Genomic DNA, 27434 nt, shown 5'->3' on the forward strand with positions numbered 1-27434 from the left:
CTTTTGTTCCCAAACATAGCTGTAATTTCACATGGTTGTTTTATCTTATATAAAATGTAGACTTACTGAGCATGAGACAAATGTATCACTGACTTTCCCTCCATTTCCTTCTTTTCATGTGCTAAATGTAGATTCACTGAGCACCAATAATAAGAGCTCACAAGAATGTAACCACTTGCCTCACTGTCTACCCTCCTTTTCTTCCCCCCGCCTGCTTGCTCTTTCCCCTTTAAATACTGAAGTTCCCCAAATCCTCTTTGGGAAAAGCATAGGACAGGTCCTCCTGTGACTGGTGTTTCTTTTTCCCGGGCACGTCCTCAACCTTGGCAAAATAAACCTCTAAAGCATTGAGTGCTGCCTCAGTCACATTTTCATTTACACTTTCAACCTTTTCTGACTTCATCCTCTAGGGTATTTCTTTCATGCACATGTGAAAAATCAAACTCTACAAAGCAGCTGTTCATTCCCTTGAATCTTGACACTTAAATAACATCACAACTAAGAGAACTGCTTTCTCAGGACAGCCGTCCAGAACCACAAGACTTCAGAGGTAAGAAAGCAGGGAGAACACAACACTAAATTTCTTGGAAAATTTTTTTATTCTTCTTGCCAACATTTCTTTTGACATTTTATTACTTAATTATGTGACATTAAGAAACAATTTGGTTGCATATTATTTTCAAAAAGCAGTAAGAAAGTAGCTGTTGAGAAAGAAGGAGGTCCATAGGTTTTTCAATAAAACATTAGAAACATTATAAAAAACAAGACTCCCATTACATGGAAATACATGATCAAAGATCAGACTCACACACATTCAAACAGTCTTGGTTCGAAATAGAGCTCTCCATTTCTTTCAGATGAGCCTTTTTTTAGGCTCTTTCAGAAGCACTTCACAATGAACAGATGTCTTGCCAGCTCATTTCATTAGTGGAGAAGCAAAGGTATGATGGCAGAATTATGAGAAGATGGAAATAAGGTCTGAGGATATGGCTTGAACTCTGAGACCAATTATCTTTGAGTTATTCAGGCCAGGATAGAAGCTTAGAGAGGATCGAGGCAAACCACAAAGGGAAGCGGGTGCAGGACAATGCCTATTACAGGCTTTACCACAAACTCCAAATCGATCTTCTGGCCCCACTTCGCAAGGTTGAAAAGTTAAATGAGGAAGGAGCCTGCGTTGTTCGTAACATAACACAATACTTTCACTTTCTCTGATTTTTAAAGGTGCAGCTCTTCAAGAATTTCATTTTAAAAAATCATCTGTAAGGGAAGAAAAACATGTATTTAATTCAAAGACTGATTTTTTTTTTTTTTTTGAGATGGAGTCTTACTCTGTTTCCCAGGCTGGGTGGTGTGATCTCAGCTCACTGCAAACTCCACCTCCTGGGTTCAAGGAATTTTCCTGCCTCAGTGCCTGAGTAGCTGGGATTTTCGGTGCCTGACACCACACCTGGCTAACAGTTTTTTGTAGTTTTAGTAGAGATGGGGTTTCACCATGTTGGCCAGGCTGGTCTTGAACTCCTGACCCCAAGTGATCCACCTGCCTCTGCCTCCCAAAGTGCTGAGATTACAGGCATGAGCCACCATACCGGCCGAAGATTGGTTTTCATACAAATGATTCCAAATAAAATATCTAATGATGACAATCTGACACAAATGACAATGCCAGACGCTTGTCAGAAAATATTATATATGTATACATTTTAAGGCTGTTACCATCCTCTGTGAGAAATACCAGCACACACCTACCTCCCCACATCTCCCCAAAACAACAGTAACAACAAACCTTTCACAGCACGGGTGAACTCGCTCTTCTGCTGACTTACTTTCGACTCAGGTTTCTGATCCTACTTATGTACTTGTCCGGGCTACCGGCGCTCATTACCGTAGTATAAATTGTGAGGCTGAAAATAATGAGAGGAAATTTTATGTACACATCATTTTCTCTAATATGCCAGAGAGGGAAGAAAATGACCAAGTCTTCCCTAACACCTGGGATCTGGGACAAGGCCCTTTATGCCAGAATATTTTAATTCTGTGAATCAAGAGGTCAAAGTGCTCTTTCCTCCTATTTTGACAACACTGTGGAAGGCCAAGTTGGAACTTAAAACTCTCAGACTTAATTAGCCGCGTGTGGTGGTGCCTGAAATCCCAGTTACTAGGGAGGCTGAGGCAGGAGAATTGCTTGAACTTGGGAGGCGGAGGTTGCACTGAGCTGAGATTGCGCCACTGCACTCCAGCCTGGGCAACAGAGTGAGACTGTGTCTCATAAAAAATAAATAAATAAAATCTCAGACTCCTCAGAGCTCTACCCCAAGGCAGTGGGGGAGACCAAGCCTGGGCCCTCACCCTGGCTCTGTCCTACCCCCAAGGGCCTTACTTGCATACATGTGACATCACCGCCTTCACATTCCCCAGCAAGCACCTACCCCTGTGCTCTCCCTCAGTGGCCGTGCACCACCATCAGGAGAATACCACCCAGGGAAGAGGAAAACACAAACCCTGGAAGTGGAGGTGGGGCTGTTCAGGCTGAGAATTACAGGGTCCTGGGTACTTGGGCAGACTCTAGGTGGGCAAATGCCCTTGGTCCAGCAGATTCCTTACACCATGGTTTGGGGGGTGGTATCACAACTAGAGGAATTCCAGAGGAGGGCCTCTAAAGCTCCAGGATCAAGACACCTGCCCCACCCCTCCACCTTGCCCAGATCTAAGGATGAAAAGTATAGTGTCATTGATTCCACATTCCGTATAGGAAGAGACCTAAACAACTTGAGCACATGTGCCCACATGCACACACACTTGTCTTGGAATCCAACTGAGGTGCATGTGCAAAATATCGGAGCTGGGTTGTTCAGAAACAGGCAGAATTAGTAGCACTGGGTCCACAGCTAAATCATACACTCAGTTAAAGACAGCACTATAAGTAAGTGCAGAGCTCGTCCAAGGGTAATGGAGGTTCCCTGAACAGGACCTTAGTTGCTCGTTTACTTTAGTCATGGTTCTATTCTCCATCACTGTTCTAGTATTTTCTCTGCTGATGATGAGCCACAGCAGAGGATGGAGTTGTATTGCAGGTGGGTGTAATTCTGCAGCACAGCACAAGGGAGCAGCATAGAGCTAACTGCCTTTGCTCAGACTACTTTCTTGTTGTTTTTCTGTTTTCTTTTTCTTTTTCTTTTTTTTTTTGAGACGGAGTCTCGCTCTGTCACCCAGGCTGGAGTGCAGTGGCCGGATCTCAGCTCACTGCAAGCTCCGCCTCCCGGGTTCACGTCATTCTCCGGCCTCAGCCTCCCGAGTAGCTGGGACTACAGGCGCCCGCCACCTCGCCTGGCTAGTTTTTTTTTTTTGTATTTCTTAATAGAGACGGGGTTTCACCGTGTTAGCCAGCACGGTCTCGATCTCCTGACCTCGTGATCCGCCCGTCTCGGCCTCCCAAAGTGCTGGGATTACAGGCTTGAGCCACCGCGCCCGGCCTCTGTTTTCTTTTTCTTACAGTTACACTTATGTCTATTAACCTCACACAACTGAACAGCCTCGGTTGAGGTTAATCATTACACATAAAGGGCCTGAGAGTCAGAAGTCTGTGTTAATTCTGGCTCTATGGTGATTGTTACTTAAATGCAGTTTCTCTTGAGTTTTCAAGTATACAACAGAGAAAAACACTACTTGGTGAACTGTGTATAATTTCTAACAATTGTATTTTGACCAAACCATTTCAGAAACCATTTCAACATTCACAGCTGTTAACTCAATAATCCTACTTCTGGGAATTCAGTCAAGGGAAATAATCTGAAAGTAAGCAGGGGAGAGGCAAACGAATATGTTTATTTCAGAGTTTTAATAAAGGAAGATATAACAACTGGAGAATGCTTAACTCAATTATAATACAGACCATTGGCCACTGCCACCATGTAAAATTACAAGGGCTGTTCAAAGCAGATAAAATGCTTCGTTTTATTACAATAAATTTAACTATTTATTATAATGCTAATTTTTAAAAGATATATTCATCACTTCTTTTTTTTTTTTTAGATGGAGTGTCCCTCTGTCGCCCAGGCTGGAGTGCCATTTTGGCTTACTGCAACCTCCGTCTCCTGGATTCAAGCGATTCTCCTGCCTCAGCCTCCCGAGTAGCTCGGCTTACAGGCATGCACCACGATGCCCAGCTAATTTTTGTATTTTTAGTAGAGACTAGGTTTCATCATGTTGGCCAGGCTGGTCTCGAACTCCTGACCTCAAGTGATCCACCCGCCTTGGCTTCCCAAAGTGCTAGGATTACAGGTGTGAGGCATTGTACCCAGACAGATCTATTCATCACTTCCATAATTACCTAAAAAAACTGTAAGAACACAAAAATAGTTTATTAACCCCTATTTTAAAAATGACTATTAAAAGGGCAAAACTGTGCCCTGCTATGATGGGTACAGTCAGTAGTGCATTGGAGCTGGCTCCTACAGGCTGGTGAGGGCCAATTCTTAAATATGCAGGGAGTGTATGAGCCAACTGTAAGCTTGAAATCAGCCATGTGGGAGTATTCACATCACAGAAGTCAACAAATGCTACAAATTTGGGAATTTTTTTGTTGGTCCCTTCCCACACAAAGAGCTGGCTTACTAGCAGACCACTGGGTATGCTTTGTTACCCAAATAGCTCACTTGTTTGAGTAGCAGAATACTAATTAGTTTTCTTTTCTTTTTCTTTCTTTTTTTTTTTTTTTGAGACAGAGTCTCGCTCTGTTGCCCAGGCTAGAGTGCCGTGGCATGATCTCAGCTCACTTGCAGCCTCGACCTCCCAGGTTCAAGTGATTCTCCAGATGCTGCCTCCCAAGTACCTGTGATTACAGGTGTGCACCGTCACGCCTGGCTGATTTTTGTATTTTTCGTAGAGACAGGGTTTCATTATGTTGGCCAGGCTGGTCTCGAACTCCTGACCTCAAGTGATCCACCCGCCTTGGCCTCCCAAAATGCTGGGATCACAGGTGTGAGCCACCACGCCTGGCCTGCTTTCACTTAAAAAAAAAAAAAAATAGTATGTGGATAAAAATCCTAGACTATAGACTAGAGAAACCATTGCTCACAGAATGCTGCTATCAAGGGTACAGGCTAAAAAAGAACATTAACTTAGTGAATTGTCAGTGGAACAAGGAACAGCATCGGAGATAGTGGAAATTCCTCGGGAAGATAAAAGAAAACCAAAAGTATTCAGAGTTTATTTCTAAGGAGCTCCTAACGGGTGAAGGCTGTCCACAGCTACCTGACTGAGTTCGGAGGAACACCTCACTGCCAGCATATTTCAAATGTAGGAGTCAAGAGGTCAGCCAGTCAAAGTGTTTTTCCTCCTAGTTTGACAACACTATGGCAGGCCAAGTGTGAATTTAAAATTCCCAGAGCTGGCCGGGCATGGTGGCTCATGCCTGTAATCCCAGCACTTTGTGGAGGCCGAGGCAGGCAGATAATGAGGTCAGGAGATTAAGACCATCCTGGCTAACACGGTGAAACCCTGTCTCTACTAAAAAAATACAAAAAATTAGCCGGGCGTGGTGGCGGGCATCTGCACTCCCAGCTACTCGGGAGGCCGAGGCAGGAGAATGGTGTGAACCCAGGAGGCAGAGCTTGTAGTGAGCTGAGATTGAGCCACTGCGCTCCAGCCTGGGGGACACAGGAGACTCAAAAAAAAAAAAAAATTCCCAGAGCCTCCTTCAGGGTCACTCTATTCTCTTTACCTTTGGATTTCTTCATGGACTTCTCACCTGATACATATTTGTTGATCACCCCCCACCCCCACCCCACCCGTAGTAGTCCCATGAGAGCAGAGACTTTGTTTCACTCGCTGCTGTACCCACAGGAGCGCCCCCACAGCCTGGTGACAGGAGCCCTCAGATCCTCGCTGAGCCAAAGAGTGCGTGAGTGAGTTCACTGTTCTGGAGTGATGTGTGAACAGACATGTTTAACAAGTCACTTACTTGTTATAAACTGGAACCACCGACAAAACCTGCATAGGAAAAAGTCATATTATAGAGAAGATTACATGGTAGAAGAAATACACAAAGAATATCTACGGAGGGCCAGGTGCAGTGGCTCAGGCCTGTAATCCCAGCACTTTGGGAAGCTGATGTGGGAGGACTGTTCAAGCCCAGGAGTTCAAGACCAGCCGGGGCAACATAGAGAGACCCTGTCTCTACTAAAAAAGAAAAAAAAACGATGTCTGTAGAAAGAACATAACCACTCTTTAGTGTATCTTGAGGTGATAGTTATAGACTATTTTTTTGAGACAGAGTCTTGCTGTTTCACCCAGGATAGAGTGCAGTGGCATGATCTTGGCTCATTGCAACCTCCACCTCCGGGTTCAACCGATTCTCCTGCCTCAGCCTTCTGAGTAGCTGGGATTACAGGCACACACTACCATGCCTGGCTAATTTCTACATTTTTAGTAGAGACAGGGTTTCACCATGTTGGCCAGGCTGGTCTCCAAGTCCTGACCTCAAGTGATCCTCCTGTCTTGACCTCCCAAACTGTTGGGATTATAGGTGTGAGCCACTGCACCCGGCCTGACTTTTTAATTCTTTCTCTTTTTTTCTTTTAAACAATGAACATATATTACAACTATGCCTTTTTCTTTTTAACATAAAGAAAAACTTTGGTGAAGATGGACATTTTAACTTATATAGAAGCAAGTTCAGAAAATGGCATATAACTTTTTTTTTTTTTTTTTGAGACGGGATGGTTTTGTCACCCAGGCTGGAGTGGCATGAGATCTTGGCTCACTGCAAGCCTACTCCTGCTCACACATACACCATCTCCTGCTGGTTGCCTCCTGAGTAGCTGACCACAGGTGCCCGCCACCACACCCGGCTAATTTTTTGTATTTTTAGTAGAGATGGGGTTTTACCGTGTTAGCCAGGATGGTCTCGATCTCCTGACCTTGTGATCTGCCCGCCTTGGCCTCCCAAAGTGCTGGGATTACAGGCGTGAGCCACCACTTTTAATAAATGATTTCAACCAAATAAAATTTTTACCCTAACATTTTCACCTACCAGAGGATTTCACGGAGCTTTTCATATTCACTATTAACAAAACACCAAACATCCTGGGTAAGCGCGACACTGTGACACAAGTTACCTGGAAAAGTGCCTCCAGGCTGAGGTTTGCTTGTCCTGTAGCATTAAGGGCCTTGATGGCAGGTGTTCTGTAAGGACAATGGTCGAAGGTCACTTGGCACTTCAACAAGCACTGAAGCCCATCAGCGTCATTTTTATGAGGCACAATGCAAGCTCTAGTCTCATTATCTCCCTTTCTCCAAAACAGATTCTGGCCCCAAGCCTGTTTCCTGCTGAGGCCCAGCTCACCACGGTGGAATTCATCCAGCAGCTGGGACGGTTAGCACCATCTGCTCAAGAAAGCTGGGATGATGAAAATGTGTGGCTGCAGAACTGAACAGTGGCCAAACTTGTGGGGCAGTAAAGCCAACGCAACCTATACAGCTACCTGCACTTTGGAACTGTGCTGACTTATAATTATAGAATGTTTACAACTTGAAGGGACAATAAAAACCCTTCACTGGTTTATTATTTAAATAAGGGAAATAGTTTCCTTCTAAAAATATCTTGCCTAGAAGACCATGAACCTGGTCCTTTGCTTTCATTTTACAGATGGGTAAACAGAGGCCCGAGAGCCACCCAGTGAGTCATTAGCAGAACTGGTGGTGGGCTCTAGGGCTCCTGACCCTGAGACCCTCCCAACACCCGCCCAGCTGCTGAGAGGCTCTGCCCATTGCTTTCCTCCACACAACACTCCCTTCCCGGCCAAGACACTGGTGAAGGGGCCCAGGTACATTTTCTGGGAGAGGATGGCACCCGTAGGTCTTGCAGGTTCCTGTGACAGAATGGGCATATTCTCCTGACCACAAGAAAACACTGCAAACCAGAAAGCACGTAGCAGCCTACCTCCGGTCATCTCGCTTGGGTGCTGGCTTCCAGTGGTCGTAATTTGTCTCAACTCGGAACCACCTACAACAGAGCACATCATCTTGTCTTATCCACGACAATTTACGACATAGCAAAGGAGACATATGAACAAATTTTAAATACCCTTCATTCCACCAATTTGAAAACATGATTATTTGATACAGAATGACCAGAACTTTCGGTTCTACTTACGCTCCATTCAAAGGATCTAGAGGCCAAATGTCTGCTGGGCCATCTCTGTTCCTCGTGATGACCACCCCCTCCTGGGGGGACGTGCCACCAACAATGTAATAAACATCAGCAATGAGGGGAGTCTTGGCCAACTTGCCAACAGCTGCTTCGAAGTTTTCTGACTCATTCAGGGTCTGAACAAAAAGAAGAACTTGCATGAGCAACCTCACCTGCAGCTGGGTCCGCACCAGATGATGCAAAAATGATCCAAAGCACATTCTCCTGATATGCTGTGTCATGACTATCACCTTGATCTGCTCTGACCTTATCCTCTTGTCATCAGGGCTCCTAAGACGGAAGAAATGTCAGCTTCAAAGGGGGTGCCAGGAGCAGCAGGAATTTCTGACAGGAGGGGAGAACTGTTGACAAGTCCTAGGCCTGGCTCAGCAAACACGGGCTGTGTGCTCTCCAGGCAGATCGCCCTCACAAAGGACTCCTCACGCTTCTTCATTCATTTATTATTTCAACAGAGTTTTCTTGAATACCTACTCTGTGCCAGGCACTGTGCCGCTGTGGGGATAGAGCAGTGAATGAGTCCACAGGTCCTATTCTCCCCAAACCTCTGAGGAAGACAGAAAAGTCAACAGCCAATGGTGACAGTGTAATGAGTGTTCACATAGGAGAAGATGCTATGGATGTCACTGTAGGGGACCCATCCTCACCAAAGGCAGTGGAAGAAGTACTGCAGGGAAGCATCACATGAATTGAAGCCAAAGAGACAAACACAAGTGAGTGGTGAAAGTGGTGGTTGCAGGGTGAGGAGTGGCAGTGGGGAGGAGGGTTCTAGTTCGATGGACTAGACTGGCAAAGGCTTAGGGATGAAAGAGCATGCGCTACATTAGGGCCCTGAGCTTAATAGGTGTTCAGACACCCCGAGGACCCAGGAAGACTTCCAAAGGCCTGTGGCAAGGATACTTAAGGGGATCACTCCCCAAATCTTCAGATTCCATATGGGCTCCTTCCCAGAGCTGATCTGCTCAAGAATATCCTTCGGTGGAGGGCCTGCTCTTCCTGTCTCCACCTTCACAACCATTCTGCTGCCATGTTTTAAAGGAAGTACATTGTATGCTCACCCATCCTGGATATTGCCAGGGCACATTGTCAAGGGTGGAGGTGGTGATAGAGTCAAACAAAAGAACAATTCAAGATATTGGTGTCTGCAAACGCTCCATCATTCAGTACCATAAACCCTAACAGCAATAAGTATAAGGCAAGAAAACTCTACAAAACCCATGGCAGGGCTTTGTAGAGTTTTCCTGCCTTATACTTAGCTACTCAGGGAGCTGAGGTGGGAGAATTGCTTGAACCCAGGAAGTGAAGGTTGCAGCGAGCCAAGATTGCGCCGCTGCACTCCAGCCTGGGCGACAGAGTGAGACCCTATCTCAAAAAAAAAAAAAAAGAAAGAAAGAAATGATCTGTCCTAACTTGTTTGACTGTAGGTCATATGATCCCTTTCCAGAGAGGATCCTGCCCTGTACCCAGAAGAAGGAAATGTATGGTCAGAGAGGCCAAGAAGAATCTAGACAGACAGGCCTTGCTGGGTTTCCCCACTCCATTTATTAGCCCTGGATCTACCTTTTTGTCTAATCATATTTCTACATGGCATTCCATACTTTGTTAAACCTAAGCATAAAACTGGACAATGTCCCCTGTATCTCTGGGTCTTCATTCTGAAGACTCCTATGTCATGTACATGTTAAATAAATTTGTATGCCTTTTCTCCAATTAATCTGCCTTTTGTGAGTTGACTTTTCAGTGAACCTTCAGAGGGCAAAGAGGAAATTTTCCCCAGGCCTTTGCAGAGGTAATAGGAGTGATGAAATATTAGTTTGCTTATGTTGCCTATACCATCCCCCAACTACCATAAAATTCATTGCCTCTAACCTGTGACAACAAAGCAAAAGAACATCATACAAAATAATGAAGGCAGTGGTGACTTATTTTACCCAGGTGACAAAGTCAGGGAGTGCAAATGCCTCATCCATCTCAGGAAATGGAGGAAATGGGCAGTGACTGCTAATAGACATGGGGGTTCTTTCTTCTTTCTTTCCTTTTTTTTTTTTTTTTTTAGTCTAGGTCCCAGAGGTTTCTTTTGTTATTTTATTTATTTACTTCTTTTCAGACATGGGGTCTCAATATGTTGTCTGTTGGACCTGAACTCCTGGGCAGAAGGGATCCTCCCGCCTCAGCCTCCTGAGTGTCTGGGACTGCAGGCGAGCAGCGCCCAGCAGATTCGTCCTTACCACAGAACCCAGCAGATTCGTCCTTACCAGAGAACACAGCAACCTCAGCATAACGATTTTCTTCTCTTTCCTTACCAAGAACTTTTACCTTTTTGATACAGGAGATAGAAATAAATTATTTAGGCAGATAGGGTAAAAGAGTCCTTGGCAAGGCTTCCTTTCTAACAAAAAGTAGCCCAAGAGGTTCTTCTTTTCTAACAAAGAGCAGCCTGAAAAGTGGAGCTGCAAACAGACATAAGCAAGCTGGAAGCTCGCACAGGTGGATGCCGGCAGCTGTGCCAACAGAAAAGGGCTACCTGGGGGCCAGGCATGTTCAACATGGAGGCTCCATCTTCCCTGCTTTTTTCTTTTTCTTTTTTTTGAGACAGAGTCTTGCTGTGTTGCCCAGGCTGGAGTGCAGTGGTGCGATCTCGGCTCACTGCAACCTCTGCCTCCTGAATTCAAGTGATTCTCCTGCCTCAGCCACCCAAGGGGCTGGGATTACAGGCACCTGCCACTACACCCGGCTACTTTTTGTATTTTTAGTAGAGACGGGGTTTCACCAACTCCTGACCTCAGGTGATCCACCCGCCTCGGCCTCCTAAAGTGCTGGGATTACGGGTGTGAGCCACCGCGCCCGGCCCATCTTCCCTTTTCTTTGTCACCATGTGTACAGTAAGGAAGCAGGCAACATGGCACCAGCCAGGTAGAGAATCCATCTGCATAATAAAAGATTAGGGTGGGGGCAGACAGCTTTTCGTGCCCTATGCAAATGGCACATCTGGTCCAACCAATCTTTCCTGCTCTATGTAAATCAGACACCGCCTCCTCAAGCTCATCCATAAAACCTCCTGCATTTCCCCGTGGAAGCGGCAACTCATTTTTTTGGGACCTCTCTTGCTGCAGAGAGCTCTTCTCTTTCTTTCGCCTATTAAACTTCCACTCTTAACCTCACTCTGGTGCGTCCGCATTCTAGTTTTCTGTGGCCCTGAGACAACAAATCTCAGGTATCACCCCGGACAAAGATGCCATTTCATTTTCACTTAAAGGAAGCACCTTACAGCTTCTTTTTGTCATACCCAAGTTGCCGGCATCTCTATTCTTGCACTTTGTGGCAAATTATGCAGTACGATAAGGGTTCCTTGAACACAAGCACTGAGATGCGGTGATAGTCTGATAGTTGAGACAGTTACTAGGTGACTGATTTCATCCCACTATTCAGAATATTGTGCAATTTAAAAACGATGAATTATTTCTGGAATTTTCCATTTCATATTTCTGGACCACAGTTGACTGTGGGTAACAGAAACCAAGAATAAGGGGAGACTACTGTAGATGTGGCCTGGAACCCAGCACATTTTAATAGGTTCTTGTAGAGCAGATGTTCCTTTTATTGTGTGTATAGCTACCTTCTGATGCATTTGCTTTGCTAGTTTGGATATTTGCAAATGGAGATTTTAAAAGGAAAGTACATCTGTCTCTGTAGAAGAGCATAATATTATCTCATATCTCAATCAGCTATTGTGGAAAACTCTGGCCTATGACAAAGATTCTCTCCTTGACCAAACTCTAGCCAGGCTCCTCTGAGCCCTCTTCTCTATTACACCTTGACCCTGGTTTATAAAGACTCGAACAAATACTAATAGTTTCTAACAGCTCAAGGCCACATCTCTCAGATGACTAAGCCCCTTAAAGTGCCTGTCTGAGAAAACTTCAGTCTGTCAGAAGAATTTGACATTTGTTCCAGCCAACACCTGAAGGTAGGGCCCCTGTCTCCCTGGCTCTGTGGGAGGGTAGGAGCAAAACTTCTTTTCCTTTTTTTTTTTTTTTTTGAGACGGAGTTTCACAGTTATTGACCAGGCTGGAGTGCAGTGGCGCGATCTCGGCTCACTGCAAGCTCCACCTCCCAGGTTCATGCCATTCTCCTGCCTCAGCCTCCTGAGTAGCTGGGACTACAGGCGCCCTCCACCACGCCTGGCTAATTTTTTGTATTTTAAGTAGAGACAGGGTTTCACTGTGTTAGCCAGGATGGTCTCGATCTCCTCACCTCAAGATCTGCCTGCCTCGGCCTCCCAAAGTGCTGGGATTACAGGTGCGAGCCACCGTGCCCGGCCTGGAGCGTAACTTCTAAGTTCTAGTTAGCAAACTCAAATTGTTTTCACATGAACCAACCCCTCCTTTCCACTTTTCACTTTTCTGATTCTCCTAAGCTCCTGTTCCCTCACCTCCTTTTAAAATACCCATCACCTCTGCACAAACCAAAGTTGAACTCAGTTCACACTGGACTCTTCCTTACTGCAATAGCTTATACTGATTACAATCTGTCCTTACCACTTTAACTAGTGTCTGGCTTTATCTTTGGCATTTATCAAAAAGGTTTATATGCACTTTGCAAACATTTAGTTAGATGCTTCTTCTTTTAAGGAGTTCCTTACATTAAAAGCAACATTGTTAAATGACACAGAACGGTTTAGAAGGTGGAAGTGGAGTTAAGGAGGGCTACACATTAAATATACTCACAGCGCGGATCAGCCAGCTGACCGGAATGTGTCTCTGAAACAGGGCAGCGATAGCATTCTCCCACCACCAGCCTTTATCTGCCAAGTTGAGTATATATGTCATATATGTGTGTGTGTGTGTATATACACACATGCAACAGATATGTCATTTTAGCAAGGGAATATAGAGAGATATTCACTCAAGTTTTGAAAGCAGAATCTTTTGTACCAGGATACAATGGTAATTATGTTAAAGGAAATAATTCTACTAATTATACCAGACAAAATAAAATTACGTAGCTGTCAAGGGTAGTGTCTTAATAAATATTAGGAAGAACACAGAGAACCTGAATCTTCCACACCTGTGATTTGTGCTCACATTTAAAAAAAATACAAATTTGCAATCATTTCCCAAAATTACTTTTGGACAACTTTTAAAAGTCTGTTAGGGGATTCATTGCCAAACAAAAGTTTTCATTCAAAGATAAGTAATGGCAATACGAGAAAAAAATGGACAAATTGAATTTCACAAAAAATTTTTAAAATTCTATGCATTAAAAGACAGTATCAGCCAGGCGTGGTGACTCATGCCTGTAATCCCAGCACTTTGGGAGGCCGAGGTGGGCGAATCCCCTGAGGTCAGGAGTTCAAGACCAGCCTCACCAACATGGTGATACCTGTCTCTACTAAAAATACAAAAATTAGCCGAGCATGGTGGCAGGAGCCTGTAATCCCAGCTACTCGGGAGGCTGAGGCAGGAGAATTGCTTGAACCCGGGAGGCAGAGGTTGCAGTGAGCCAAGATCGGGCCACTGCACTCCAACCTGGGTGACAGAGGGAGGCTCTTGTCTCAAAAAAAAAAAAAAAGACGGTATCAACAGAGTAAAAGGCAATTCACAGATTGAGAGAAAATATTTGCAACAATAAGGGATTAATATCCAGAGTATTTAGAGAACTCCTAAAACTCAACAAAACAAACATTCCAATTAAAAAATGGGTAAAGGACCAGATGTGTTGGCTCACGCCTATAATCCCAACACTTAGGGAGGACCAGGTGGGAGAAGTGCTCGAGCCCAGGAGTTTTAGACCAGCCTGGGGAAAATAATGAAACCCATCTCCACAAAAAATTTAAAAATTGCCAGGCATGGTGGCACATGCCTGTAGTCCCAGCTTCTGGGGAGGCTGAGGCAGGAGGATTGCTTGAGCGCTGTTGGTCAAGGCTGCAGTGAGCTGTGATTGAGTCACTGCACTTCAGCCTGAGTGACAGAGTGAGACTGTCTCAAAACCAAAAAATATGGGCAAAGGACTTGAATAGACATTTCTCCAAAGAAGATATACAAATGGCCAGTAAGCACATGAAAAGATATTCCGTATCATTAATCATTAGAGAAATGCAATGAAAACTACAATGAGATGCCACCTCACACCCATTAAGAAGGCTACTATTGGCCAGGTATAGTGGCTTATGCCTGTAATCCCAGCACTTTGGGAGACCAAGGTGGGCGGATCACTTGTGCCCAGGAGTTTTAGACCAGCCTGGGCAACATGGCAAAACCCTACCTCTACAAAAATTACAAAAATTAGCCAGGCATGATGCCACATGCCTGTAGTCCCAGCTACTCAGAAGGCTGAGGTGGGAGGATAACTTGAGCCTAGGAGATTGAGATCAGTCAGCCGAGATCCCACCACTGTACTCCAGCCTGGGTAATAGAGTGAGACTCTGTCTTAAGAAAACAAAGAAAAAGAAAAAAAACAAAACCAAAAACAGGCCTTGTGCAGTGGCTCATTCCTGTAATCCCAGCACTTTGAGAAGCCGAGGCAGGAGGACTGCATGAGCTCAGGAGTTTGAGACCAGCCTGGGTAATATAGTGTGACTTTGTTTCTACTAAAAAAAAAAAAAATTTTTTTTTAATTTTTTTAACGACCCCCCCGCCAAAAAATAGCTAGAATTTGACTATTTCTAGTGTAAAGAAAAGACAAATATTTAAAGTAACACATATCACAATCAGATCATGCATACATGATCGTACGTTTATGAATGTGTGATTTGAGACAGTGAGACTCTGTCTCAAAACAAACAAACAAATAAACAAAAAACTGGGCAAAGTACTTGAATAGACATTTCTCCAAAGAAGATATAGAAATGGCCAGTAAGCACATGAAGATATTCTATATCATTAATCATTAAGAGAAATAAAAATGTGATTTGCATTTCTCTGTGATTATATGAATTTAACACATTATCACATGTGCTCCCAAAATATGCACATGTAATGTATATCAATAACAAAATTAATTTTTTAAAAACCCACTCTAGCAATTTTGAAATATGTAATACATGATTGTTAACTGTAGTCACCTTGCTGTGTGGATCACCAGAACTTATTCTTCCTGTCTAACTGAAACTTTGTACCCTTTGACCATTTCCCTTTTTCCCCAGTGCATAGCAACTACCATTCTACTCTCTGCTTCTATGAGTTCAAACTTGGAGATTCCACATATAAGTGAAATCATGCGATATCTGTCACAATAGGTTTTACGCAGGGGAACAACCTGACCATTCTAGTTGCTGGGTAGGGAAAGAATTGTAGGAAGGTAAAAATAGTAGCAAGGAGATCAGGTGGGTTGATCAGGCAGTACAGGTGTGACAGGGGCTAGCTCAACAGTGGAGGTAGAGAGAATGGACAGGTACAGTCTAGTTCTGCTGTCAGAGCTGATAAGACTTAGGGAGTGAGAGAATGTGGAAGAAATACATTAGGATAAATAACTGTTTACTGTGGACACTGATACATACTCAATCATCATCTTCCCGGTAAAGCAGAGAAGAATAAACAACCACACTGGCTGGGAGCTGTGGTTCACACCTGTAATCCCAGCACTTTGGGAGGCCAAGATGGGTGGATCACCTGAGGTTCGGAGTTTGAGATCAGCCTGGCCAACATGATGAAAACCCATCTCTACCAAAAATACAAAAATTAGCTGGGCATGGTGGCACGTCTTGTAATCCCAGCTACTCAGGAAGCTGAGGCACAAGAATCGCTTGAGCCCGGAAGGCAGAGGTTGCAGTGAGCCAAGATCGCCCACTGCACTCTAGCCTGGGCGACAGGGCAAGACTGTCTCAAAAACAAAAACAAAAACCAAACCAAACCAAACCAAACAAAAACCCAAAAAAACAACACCATGAAGTCAATCAGGGTTCATCAGATGAGCAACACTAAACTTTAAGATACTCCTTGTATATATCCTTCTCCTTGATTCAGCTGCACACTGAGGACAGACACAGAGCTCACTTATCTCTAGGTTTCCCACATACTGTGGAACTAAATGGTGTTCCCCTGAGATCTGGGGCATGGCAGTGGGAATGTCAATGAACAGAGCAATCGGGTCAGGACTCAGGAGAGCGATCTGAGAACTTCCTCTCCCACTACTAGCTGTCATTTCATCTCACAGCCTATGTCCTTCTCTGCTTAACGAATGGAGTTAAAAATAACAGCCTTGCCTAACAGGACTGTTGTGAGGGTCTAAGAAGAAGACATGTGAAGATGTGCATGGTAAACCAGAAAGTGCTTTACAAATGTTGCTTGTATAACAGCATCATATATCCCCTAGATTATCACAGTAGTTTCCAAATGGTCTTTTGCTTCCATCTTAACCTAACACAATCCAATCTCTACAGAGCAGCAAAAGTACCAGTTAAAAATATAAATCACATCTGTTCACTCCCTGGCCTACAATCCCCCTACAGCTTCCATTATGCTTAAAATCCATACTCTTCACTGTGGCCCTGCACCATGCCCTCAGCCTCTTCTTCACTTCTAATGTCACTACCCACTTACTCCACGCTATAACCACACTGACTTTCTTCGGCTTCTGAAATCCACCAAGCTTATTATTACTACCTACGGCCTTCATCCTTGCGGTAAGTCCACCAGAAATGGTCTTCCCCTGGCTTCTGTAGAACTAGCTCCTGGATCACATGGATCAGGCCTTCTCTGACCCTCTGACCTGTACTAACCACTCCACCTCCTCCTTCACTCTCTATCACAGCTTCCTATTTTGCTTTCTTTGCAACACTTATTGCTACCTGAAATCATCTTCATTGCTTCCACGCATACTGTCTATTTTCCCCCACTAGGATGGAAGTCCCTGCCACATAGTGGGTGTTCTGTATGTTCTGTTGGGCGAGTGAAGGAAGTGCTTGGATAGAACTGAACAATAATGTAGCTAAAATTACACAGGAGTTTGTTTTGATTACCTCGTTCATCACCAGAAACTGTAAACTTGTGTGGGCTCTGGCCAGTCCATAATCCTACATAGCCAATAAAAGTAGTTCCTGTGAATGCAATCTGAAATCAAGAGATACATGGATCATTCCACCATTCCAATCAAATACACTGAAATTATCTGTTTTGCCCCACAGATTTCTGGATTTTTAAAAAATAATTCCAACAAAATAGAATAAAACTCTGAAATAGCCTTCTAAGACAGAGGTTCTTAACCTTAAGCTGGGGTGGGGGGCGTGGTCCATAGATAGATTTTAGTAGATTTGTGACCTTGGATGGGAAAAAAAAAGATGCATCTTTATTTTCATTAACCTCCAACTGAAATTTAATTCCTTCTGTAATGAACACATGCAACAAATCACGCAATCATAGTGGTGCCTATAATTTTGTCACTAGTAGAAATCACAGGGTTTTTCACATACACAATGTTGGCTGCAGATATTTTGAAACACTGTCCATAATTTACTACTTTGAAATCATGGTAGTTATTAGACCCACTGCTAAACCTTACTATTTAATGTGTTAAGAAAAAGTATAACATTGAAATGGCTGTTTTCAACACAACTGATTTTCTTTGTAATCACACACATTTACTATGTATTTATAAAACATTATTCACCAAAGGGGTGCACAAAGCAGGTTAAGAAGCCCCATCCTAGAAGTAGCAAGTGGAGTTTTACTTTAAAACTTGTTTTGAAGCTGGGCGCAGCGGCTCACACCTGTAATCCCAGCACTTTTGGAGGCCGAGGTGGGTGGAACACCTTAGGTCGGGAGTTCAAGACCAGCCTGACCAACATGGAGAAACCCTGACCCTACTAAAAATACAAAATTAGCCGGGCGTGGTGGGGCATGCGTGCAATCCCAGCTACTAGAGTGGCTGAGGCAGGGGAATCGCTTGAACCTGGGAGATGGAGGTTGCGGTGAACCGAAATAGCGCCATCGCACTCCAGCCTGGGCAACAAGAGCAAAACTCTGCCTCAAAATAAAATAAAATAAAATAAAATAAAATAAAACTTGTTTTGATTTGATTATAAGAGATAAGTATCACATATTTTATAAGCTCTGTGACGTTAGGAGAAACAAGTGGGACTGTTCACCAATAATAATCACGTTTAAATTTTAAATATTTAAAAATCCTTTTACATAGCTCTTTCATTTAATCCTCACAACTATCCCATTAATTATAGGCATCACCCCCACTTTAAATTAAGGTCACGAGCTCCAGTGATTGCAAGATACCACTATGTACCTGCAGGAGAAAAATCAAACTCTATATGTCACCGAGGCTGGAGTGCAATGGTGCAATCACAATATACTGCGGCCTCAACCTCCTGGGCTCAAGCGATCCTCCTACCTCAGTTTTCCAAGTAGCTGGGACCACAGGCGCATGCCACCAAACCTGACATATATATATATATACACACACACACATATACTTTTTTTTTTTTTTTGGTTTTCCTAGAAACAGGGTCTCCCTATGTGGCCCAGGCTGGTCTCAAACTCCTGGGCTCAAGCAATCCTTCTGTATTGGCTTCTCAAAGTGCTGGGATTACAGGTATGAGCCACCACAGCTAGCCATTATCAGTTATTTCTGATACCAAATTTTATTTTTCAAAGAAGTACTTTGGCCAGGTGTGGTGGCTCATGCCTGTAATCCCAGCACTTTGGGAGGCCGAGGCAGGCAGAACACTTGAGGCCAGGAATTTGAGACCAGCCTGGCCAACATGGCAAAACCCCATCTCTACCAAAAATACAAAAATTAGCTGGCTGTGGTGGCGTGCACCTGTGGTCCCAGCTACTCGGGAGGCTAAGTCAGGAGAATCACTTGAACCCAGGAGGTAGAGGCTGCGAGCTGAGATGGCACCATTGCACTCCCGCTTGTGACAGAGCAAGATTCTGTCTCAAAAAAAAAAAAAAAAAGTACTTAAAACAGTATCTGACTCATACTGTTTGATAAAAGTTAACTAATACTGTTATGTTTTAAGAAATAAATAGTCCTAGATTGATATTTTCCTTAGAAAAATTAGGTCAGTAATGTTTTTCATTTAATTATTTATTTTTACCTTATTTGCTTATAAAAATAATTTAAGGTGGCTGAATTACAAGGGAGAATGCAGTGGCCTTAGTTTTATAAATGACCTCAGCCCTCAGACTTACTGAGGGCCTCCATGAGCGCCTCATCTCCACGGATGGTGGTAAAGCAGAAATAAGTCTACCTTACTACTCAAGCCCTTACAAATGTAATTACGTGGAAAATAAAAAGTAATTATATGGCCACCTCATTTGCATGACACTGTGACCCTGAGGGTCACTCTTGAAGGGCTGAGAAAATTGAAGTTGTGAGATCAAAAATCACATCATAGTTCTCAATTACCATACACAATGATAAATAATTTTGAGATATAATTTGTAAGATATTTTATCTTGCAGCTCTGAAAATCTGTCTTTACTTCTGTTTGTACTTCCCAATTGTTTCTGCCTAGTCAGTTGACATAAACAAACCCTTAGCAGGGAATTTTAAGTTATTTTAAGTTACAGCCTAATTGCCTGGTGCACTGGCTCAAACCTGTCATCTCAGCATTTTGGGAGGCCAAGACGGGCGGATTATCTGAGCTCAGGAGTTCAAGACTAGCCAACATAGTGAAACCCCATCTCTACTAAAAATACAAAAATTAGCCGGGTGTGGTAGCACCCTCTGTAGTCCCAGCTATTTGGGAGGCTGAGGCAGGAGAATTGCTTGAACCCCGGAGGCAGAGGTTGCAGTGAGCCAAGATTGCGCCACTGCACTCCAGCCTGGGCGATAGCGTGAGACTCTGTCTCAAAAATAAAAACAGTAAAAATAATAATAACAATAATAATAATTTATAGTCTAATTAAGGCTGAGCTTTGACAACGAAAACTATCAGTAGGCCCAATGCCTGGGTTCTGGCCCTACCTCTGCCATGTCTCTGCCTTGTGATTTGGGGCAAGTCAGTCTCTATGAAGTTAGGCCCCCTCATCTAGAAAGTAAAGATAAAAATGTTGACTGATGCCTGCTTCGCAGGGCTGCTGGGGGGATCAAATGAGGTCCTGTGTATGACAATACTTTTGTTGTTGTTGTTGTTGTTGAGATGAGTCTCACTCTGTCACTGGGCTAGAGTGCAGTGGTGCGATCTCAGCTCACTGCAACCTCCGCCTCCCAGGTTCAAGCAATTCCCCTGCCTCAGCCTCCTAAGTAGCTGGGATTACAGGTACCCACCAAAATGCCCAGCTAATTTTTTTTTTTGTAGTTTTAGTAGAGACGGGGGTTTCACCACATTGGCCAGGCTGGTCTTGAACTCCTGACCTAGTGATTCACCCGCCTTGGCCTCCCAAAGTGTTGGGATTACAGGCGTGAGCCACTGTGCCCGGCCAAAAATACTTCTAAGATTACAAACACTAGACAAGAATGAGAGATGAATTATTTTGTGGATAACCTGTTCTTAATTTCATAAAACAATTTCTTGGCCATGAGTCCTTCATAGAAAAGCAATACCCAAGAGTAAACTGTCTACATTCAGTAACAGTCACCTGAGTACTGACAGTAAAACTACCTCTACAGACTATTTCTCTACAGATTATTTCATGGGAACTCCAGGGAAAACAAAAACAAAAGAAGAAACAACTATTAGAGTGAGTTTCAGAACAGCTGAAATAATTTATTTTCATTGCATTTATTCCTTTATCTCTTTATAAGAGTATTAGCTCATTATAGAATAATGGAGAAAAAACATGAATAAATAATAAATAAATAATAAATAATAAATATCCCATCATTCAGTAATAAAACAATATTTAGCAGATTTCCTTTGAGAATTTATTATGCATTTATATTATCGTTACCACTTAAAATCATTTTCCAACTAATTCAGCTAGAAAACAAATTATTAATAGTGGTGAAGTAAAGAAATGGGACTGGAAAGGAGAAACTTTTACTTTAAATATTTCTGTACTGTTTGAATTTTTTATGAAAAAAAGTGTTTGTAAAAGCAGATGACTGAGTAGTTAGTAAATGAGTTTTTAGTATTTGTGAATCAACCCCTAAATGCAAAGAACAAAGGGAATACAGTCCTTGTCCTTACAGCCAAAATCTGGCTCTTGCACACTGTATTCTGTTTTACGGCAAAACATGCTTTGTGTACTCAATGAGCATTGATTAATTCTGTCTCTCTAAATGTTTACACAGTGACAACAATATATAGTAGATTATAGTTTTAAAGGGATCATGCTATAAACAAAAAATCAAAGTATAATTTTTTAAAGATCATACACAAGAAAGTGGTGTGGGTCAATCATACTTGCAGAATGAAGGACCATTTATTATTTGGCTACAACTTTACACAGACTACTTCATTTAACATTTATAACTATCTCAGTAAAGTAGTTACGCACCTCCATGAGTTGTAGTCGGCAAAATTAGGGAATGAGTAATTTCTCAGGTTCACAAAGGAAGTACAGTAATTGATAGAATCAAGATTCAAACCTGGTACTGTCAGATCCCAAAGTTGAGTGTTCCTAGTTATTGCACTACCCAGCCCCTCCATATTCCAGAAGCAGCCTGGGCATGGGAAAGCAGAGGAAAGAGCTGATTCTGCCTAAGTGGATGATTGATCACTCTCTAAAAGAGATTTCCCTATGGAAAACTAGGTGACCTCTTTAAGTAGACACTCAATAATAAATAATAAATGACCGTCCTTCCTATAAGCATAATTGATGTAAACCTCTCTTCTGCCTTTGTTTTTCCAGAGGTGTGACTTTTCTGTGTCTTATACTGATAACACACGTAAGTTAGCAGGCCATCCAAATGACTGCTAACTTGAGTTTGCAAATCTTTCTGATTTCTTATCTTATACAGTATGTACTATACCTGCCCATTCTTTAAGAATTGCACATCCACGGTCAACTTGCGTAAGACATTCCCAAAAGGATAATCCAGATTCCGACCATGGTAAATGTGGCCTCTGGAGTCTTGAGCCACAATACTGGTGCAGAATCTGAGAAAAGGGAAAAGTCCAACATGAATGAATAAGACAAATAAGAAAAAAAAGGAAAAGGAGTTTTTCATTTGTAAAACAAATCCTCAAAGTAAAACAGTTTTTCTTCCTTATGACTGACATATGTGCTATAATGCTTGTAAGAATATAGATTAACAATTCAAGATGAAAAACACAACTGGATACAACTTATCTGTGCTCATTCAGTGTTTCTCCGGTGTTTGCCCTTAGCACACATGCAGGGCATCATAAGCATAGTGAGTGAGAATTTCATCCTCAGTCTAAATCTGCAGTGAAACTAACCCATCCTGGGCTCAGGAGACCTGTGAACTCTGCTTTTTCCTCTGCTTGGCAGCATGTATTCTATTTAACACATGATTCAAAGCCAGCTCAAGCTCACCTCTCCACATATTAATTCCTCAGAGCAAATAAAGTAACACTAAACCATTGTTTCACAAATGTTTCATTTTGTCCCCTTGGGAAAATGGCTGGCTCTTAAGGGACTTGGCACTTTTCCTGTCTCCCAGCTCCTTGCACAGAGATCATAATTTTTTTTTTTTTTTTTTTTTTGAGACGGAGTCTCGCTCTGTCACCCAGGCTGGAGTGCTGTGGCCGGATCTCAGCTCACTGCAAGCTCCGCCTCCCAGGTTCACGCCATTCTCCTGCCTCAGCCTCCTGAGTAGCTGGGACTACAGGCGCCCGCCACCTCACCCGGCTAGTTTTTTGTATTTTTTAGTAGAGACAGGGTTTCACCATGTTAGCCAGGATGGTCTCGATCTCCTGACCTCGTGATCCGCCCGTCTCGGCCTCCCAAAGTGCTGGGATTACAGGCTTGAGCCACCGCGCCCGGCCAGAGATCATAATTTTTAAAAAGGGGGAATCTCTATGAACAGAAGTTCATAGAGAGAAAAAGAGGAGGAGGCTTGTTAAGTATCCATATTTTCTGAGAATACTTAATGGTACATGAAAAAATATTATGTATTTATAATAAATATTTATAAAATATTTACATACAGTGTGTCCAATACCAGGGGAAAAAATATGTATATCCACATGAACAAAACTGAGAGAAAATATCCTGGAGGGTTTTTCTGGTCATTTTTAAATAACAGGATGGTGGTTAGCTTTGTTTTTTTACTTTTCTACATTTACTGATTTTCTACAATGATTACATGTTACTTTTATAATTGGGGGAAAAAGTGTTACTTTTTGTTTGTTTGTTTAAAGGTGGAAACTCGGGCCAGGCACCAGAAGGGTGACTCAGGCCTGTAATCCCAGCACTTTGGGAGGCCAAGGTGGGTGGATTATGTGGTCACGAGTTTGAGACCAGCCTGGCCAACGTAGTGAAATCCCGTCTCTACTAAAAATATAAAAATTAGCCGGGCATGGTGGCGCATGCCTGTAGTCCCAGCTACTTGGGAGGCCGAGGGAGCAGAATCACTTGAACCCGGGAGGCAGAGGTTGTGGTGAGCCAAGATCGCGCCACTGCACTCCAGCCTGAGCAACAGAGTGAGACTCCATCTCAAAAATAAACAAAATAAAATAAAATAAAGATGGAACCTTGGTCAGTTTTAATTCCCTCCAAGGTTTCTGTTATTTATTTATTTATTTATTTTATTATTATTATTTTTTTGAGTCTCTGTCACCCAGGCTGGAATGCAGTGGTACAATCTCAGCTCACTGCAGCCTTGACTTCCCAGGCTCAAGTGATCCTCCCACTTCAGCTTCCTGCGTACTGGGACCACAGGTACAAGCCACCACATCTGGCTAATTTTGTGGTATTTTTTGTAGAGACAAGGTTTTACCATGTTGCCCAGGCTGGTATCAAACTCCTGGGCTCAACAGATCCTGGTATCGAACTCCTGGGCTCAAGAGATCCATCCACCTCATCCTCCCAAAATGCTGGGAATGCAGGCATGAGCCACTGTGCCCAGCCTCCCTCCAACGTTTCTGAGTTTAACTTCAAAGAGTTCAGGTCAGGGAGAGAACTGGTAAGACATGGGAAGTACTAAAGCAGAGTTTGTAGAATCTCCCTCAAAGGCGATTTTTCAAAATTGGCAAGATAACAATACTTTCATATCAGGCCCAAATGTTGTGGTGTGATGTAGCAGTGCACAAGCACGGGAGACAAATGAGGAAACAGACTCTGCTTTGAGAGGCACTGCAGCGAACTGGAGATCCCATGCTTCTAGCACTCACCAGCCACCTGACTTCCAGCAAGGTGGCCCCTCTGAGGCTTGGTTTCCACATCACAAAACAGATGATACCATCTTCCCCACGGGGCTGTGCTCATGAAGTACCTGGCACCCAGTAGGCTCAATAAAGGGTAGCTAGTATTATTCTAATTCAAGAAGGCTTACTTCCAACATGAGAAGAAAGCATTTCCTTTGTTAATGCTAGTGGAATTGAATGGTGCTTTCTATTAGGCAATTCTATAAATACCTTAGTATCAAATCCAAAAGTTAGAATGTTTTTACTGGAACTTTTGCTTTAATCTGTTTGAATATGGTGACTCCAACAGATGAGGGTAAAAATGATTCGTGATTTTTCATTGAGAAAGCCGTAAGTTAAAAATAGGAAAAAGTTGGAGGTAGGAGAGGGAGGTGGTAAAATTATAATAACTTAGTTCAACTGAAAGGCATGTTATTTAGCAGGCCTGTGTCTTTTCTGTGCCTGAAAGCATTTCCTGAAGAGGAAGGCAGTCCCAGTGCTTTTTAGCTTACTCTGCCTAGGTGTTCTGGGAAAATGCCTGGGCCAGTGAAGTTTCATTATTCCAAGATCTTTTCTACCCCCATCATCTCTAGGCAGCAAGAAGCTCTAAGTATGTACAAGAGGTTACGAGATGAAGCTAGTCTGGTGGCAAAATAATAAGTATTAAAGGGAGAAACCAAGTCAAAACCTCCCTTTATTCCAGAACCTGTTGCTGAGCCCATAAACCTTTAGTGGTCCCCTGCACTTTGCCTGGGATCAACCACACACTCCATGTTGCTTTCACTTCTGGGTGCACTTTTTTCTTTTTGATACAGAATCCTGCTTTGTCACCCAGGCTGAAGTGCAATGGCGCTATCTCAGCTCACTGTAACCTCTGCCTCCTGGGTTCAAGTGATTCTCCTGCCTGAGCCTCCCGAGTAGCTGGGATTCCCAGGTGCCCGTCACCATGCTTGGGTAAGTTTTTTGTATTAATAGTAGAGACAAGGTTTCACCATGTTGGCCAGGCTGGTCTTGAACTCCTGACCTCAGGTGATTCACCTGCCTCGGCCTCCCAAAGTGCTGGGATTACAGGCGTGAGCCACCACGCCCAGCCTGGGTGCACATTTTATCAAGCCCACTTCCTGGTCCAAACACTGGCTGGCCCTATTAGAGCAGTGTTCCCTGTCGCCCCAGCCCTGGTGGACACAGACACTTCAGCCATGACACACATGAAAGGAGAAATGCAGGGCGACAAATACAGGCAGAGATGAGCCACTGCCAGTATAGAGATGGAAGGCCACTGAGTTAACTAAAGGGTCCAGATAAGAGGAGGCTTAGTTTCAAAAACTTCCCGGAAAAGTACGTTTTGAGCAGAAGTTTTTTTTTTTTTTTTGAGACAGAGTCTCCCACTGTTGCCAGGGCTGGTGTGCAGTGGTGTGATCGCGGCTTGCTGCAATCTCCGCCTCCCGGATTCAAGTGATTTTCCTGCCTCAACCTCCTAAGTAGCTAGGATTACAGGCGCCCACCACCACGCCCGGCTAATTTTTTGTGTTTTTCGTAGACGGGGTTTTACTATGTTGTCCAGGCTGGTCTTGAACTCCTAACCTCGTGATCTGCCCACCTTGGCCTCCCAAAGTGCTGGGATTACAGGCGTGAGCCACCTTGCCCGGCCTTTGAGCAGAATTTTAAAAGTAGGATGCTACCTGGATTGGGGGAGAGAAAACCCCCGGCTACTGGTAGAGGGAAAGTTCAATGCTGACTCGGAGAAGTTGCTTTCCCTCTCGAAGCCTACGATCTGCAGCTCAGATTTACCCAGAGAGGCAACGAGGAAGCACTGTAAGTTTCTGGGCAAGCAGGCACCACCCTGTTTTTATCACACGGAAAACATGTTTCTTGCCGCTAGCCTGTGTCAGGAGGCCCCAGCAAGTCCCGTGTTACTCCGCACCGGCTTGGGGCACTCACGCGGAGGACTCGTAGGCCAGGTTGACCAGGAGGCAGTCCGCCAGGCTGACGTTCAGGAAGTCACACATGCCGCGGATCTCGCCGGTGAAGGGCTGGGGCAGGAAGCGCTCCAGCTCCAGGACCACTTTTCCGATCAACACGTGCACCCACTTGGGGACTCTATCCCTAGAAAAGAAGAGCACGAGGGCATCTGACCCGCTCAGAGGTCGGCGGCGTGACTTCGTGTGCACTGCGAGCGGGGCTACATCCTTAGGGCGTGAACTGTCAGGGCCACCGCTCCCCAGACAGTGGACCGCCCAGGCGCCGCGTCACTCAATCTGCAGCCTCCCGGGGGTGGGGGCGGGGGGGCGAGGAGGGGCAGAGGGTGGAAGCTGGGCGGGGGGCAGGGAGGGGAGGCGGCGGGGAAGAAAACTCGGAGATGGGGAGGGCGAGTGAGGCTGGTCCCAAAGGGCCAAGCTTGGAAGGCCCGTGAGGCCCGCAAGGAAGGCGCGGTTGCCCCTCTTCGGTAGCAATGCAGCCCGGGCGACAACTCGCGCCCCACGCTGACCCAGAATGGCTCAAGGACTGGCGTGCCACGGGTGACACCGAACTTGAAAGCCAAACCTGCCGCGCTGGATTCTCCCCAACTCCGACACTGCTCAGGGCGGCAGCCAAAGCCAGTTCTCCAAGGGTGGCGGGGAGTAAAGCGTCCCGGTTTAAAGCACTCTGAGCAGCGCGCGTTTGACTCCGAACCGCACCGCTGGCGTACCCGCAGACCCTGTCCAGGGCCCCAGCTCACCCGATGACTTGCGCCATCGCTGCGCGTACCAAGTCCAAGTCGTAGTGCCGCAGCACCGGCAGCCAGCGCAGCTCCGGGGCCGCATCCAGGCTCACGTTGAAGCGCGGTGCTGCTGGGGGCGAGGCGGCGGACAGTCCGGCCTCGGCCAGCAGCAGCAGCAGCAAGGGCAGAAGCCCCGGGCGCGCCTCCCGGTCTACTGTCCGCATGGCTCCGGCTCCTGCGGCCGCAACTCGGAGAGTTGCAGCCGCTGTCAGAGCCCGGGTAAGCCGTGGAGGAGGAGGACCTGGGGCGGGGCC

General features: G+C 44.5%; 1 protein-coding gene across 5 annotated transcripts; it reads right to left on the reverse strand.

Moving 5' to 3' along the window:
* Nucleotides 1-580: 580 nt before the first annotated feature.
* NAAA (N-acylethanolamine acid amidase) lies at nt 581-27434 on the reverse strand. 5 transcript variants are annotated; one of them, XM_003898743.3, is made up of 11 exons: nt 27139-27434; nt 26361-26525; nt 22082-22208; nt 17169-17259; nt 12937-13013; nt 8156-8328; nt 7943-8005; nt 7119-7185; nt 5963-5991; nt 1787-1904; nt 581-1260 (listed from the first exon to the last, which is right to left on the reverse strand). In XM_003898743.3, exons 1-10 carry the CDS (start codon nt 27342-27344, stop codon nt 1823-1825), a joined length of 1080 nt encoding a protein of 359 aa, XP_003898792.1. In that variant the 5' UTR covers nt 27345-27434; the 3' UTR covers nt 581-1260; nt 1787-1822. The 5 variants fall into 5 exon arrangements, 4 of the variants coding, with proteins under 4 accessions (XP_003898792.1, XP_021794196.1, XP_009205184.1 ...); XM_021938504.2 differs by having other exon boundaries at nt 27168-27346; XR_002522063.1 differs by lacking the exon at nt 5963-5991.

Source organism: Papio anubis, chromosome 3, assembly GCF_008728515.1.
Source record: "Papio anubis isolate 15944 chromosome 3, Panubis1.0, whole genome shotgun sequence".
NCBI classification, from domain to species: domain Eukaryota; kingdom Metazoa; phylum Chordata; class Mammalia; order Primates; family Cercopithecidae; genus Papio; species Papio anubis.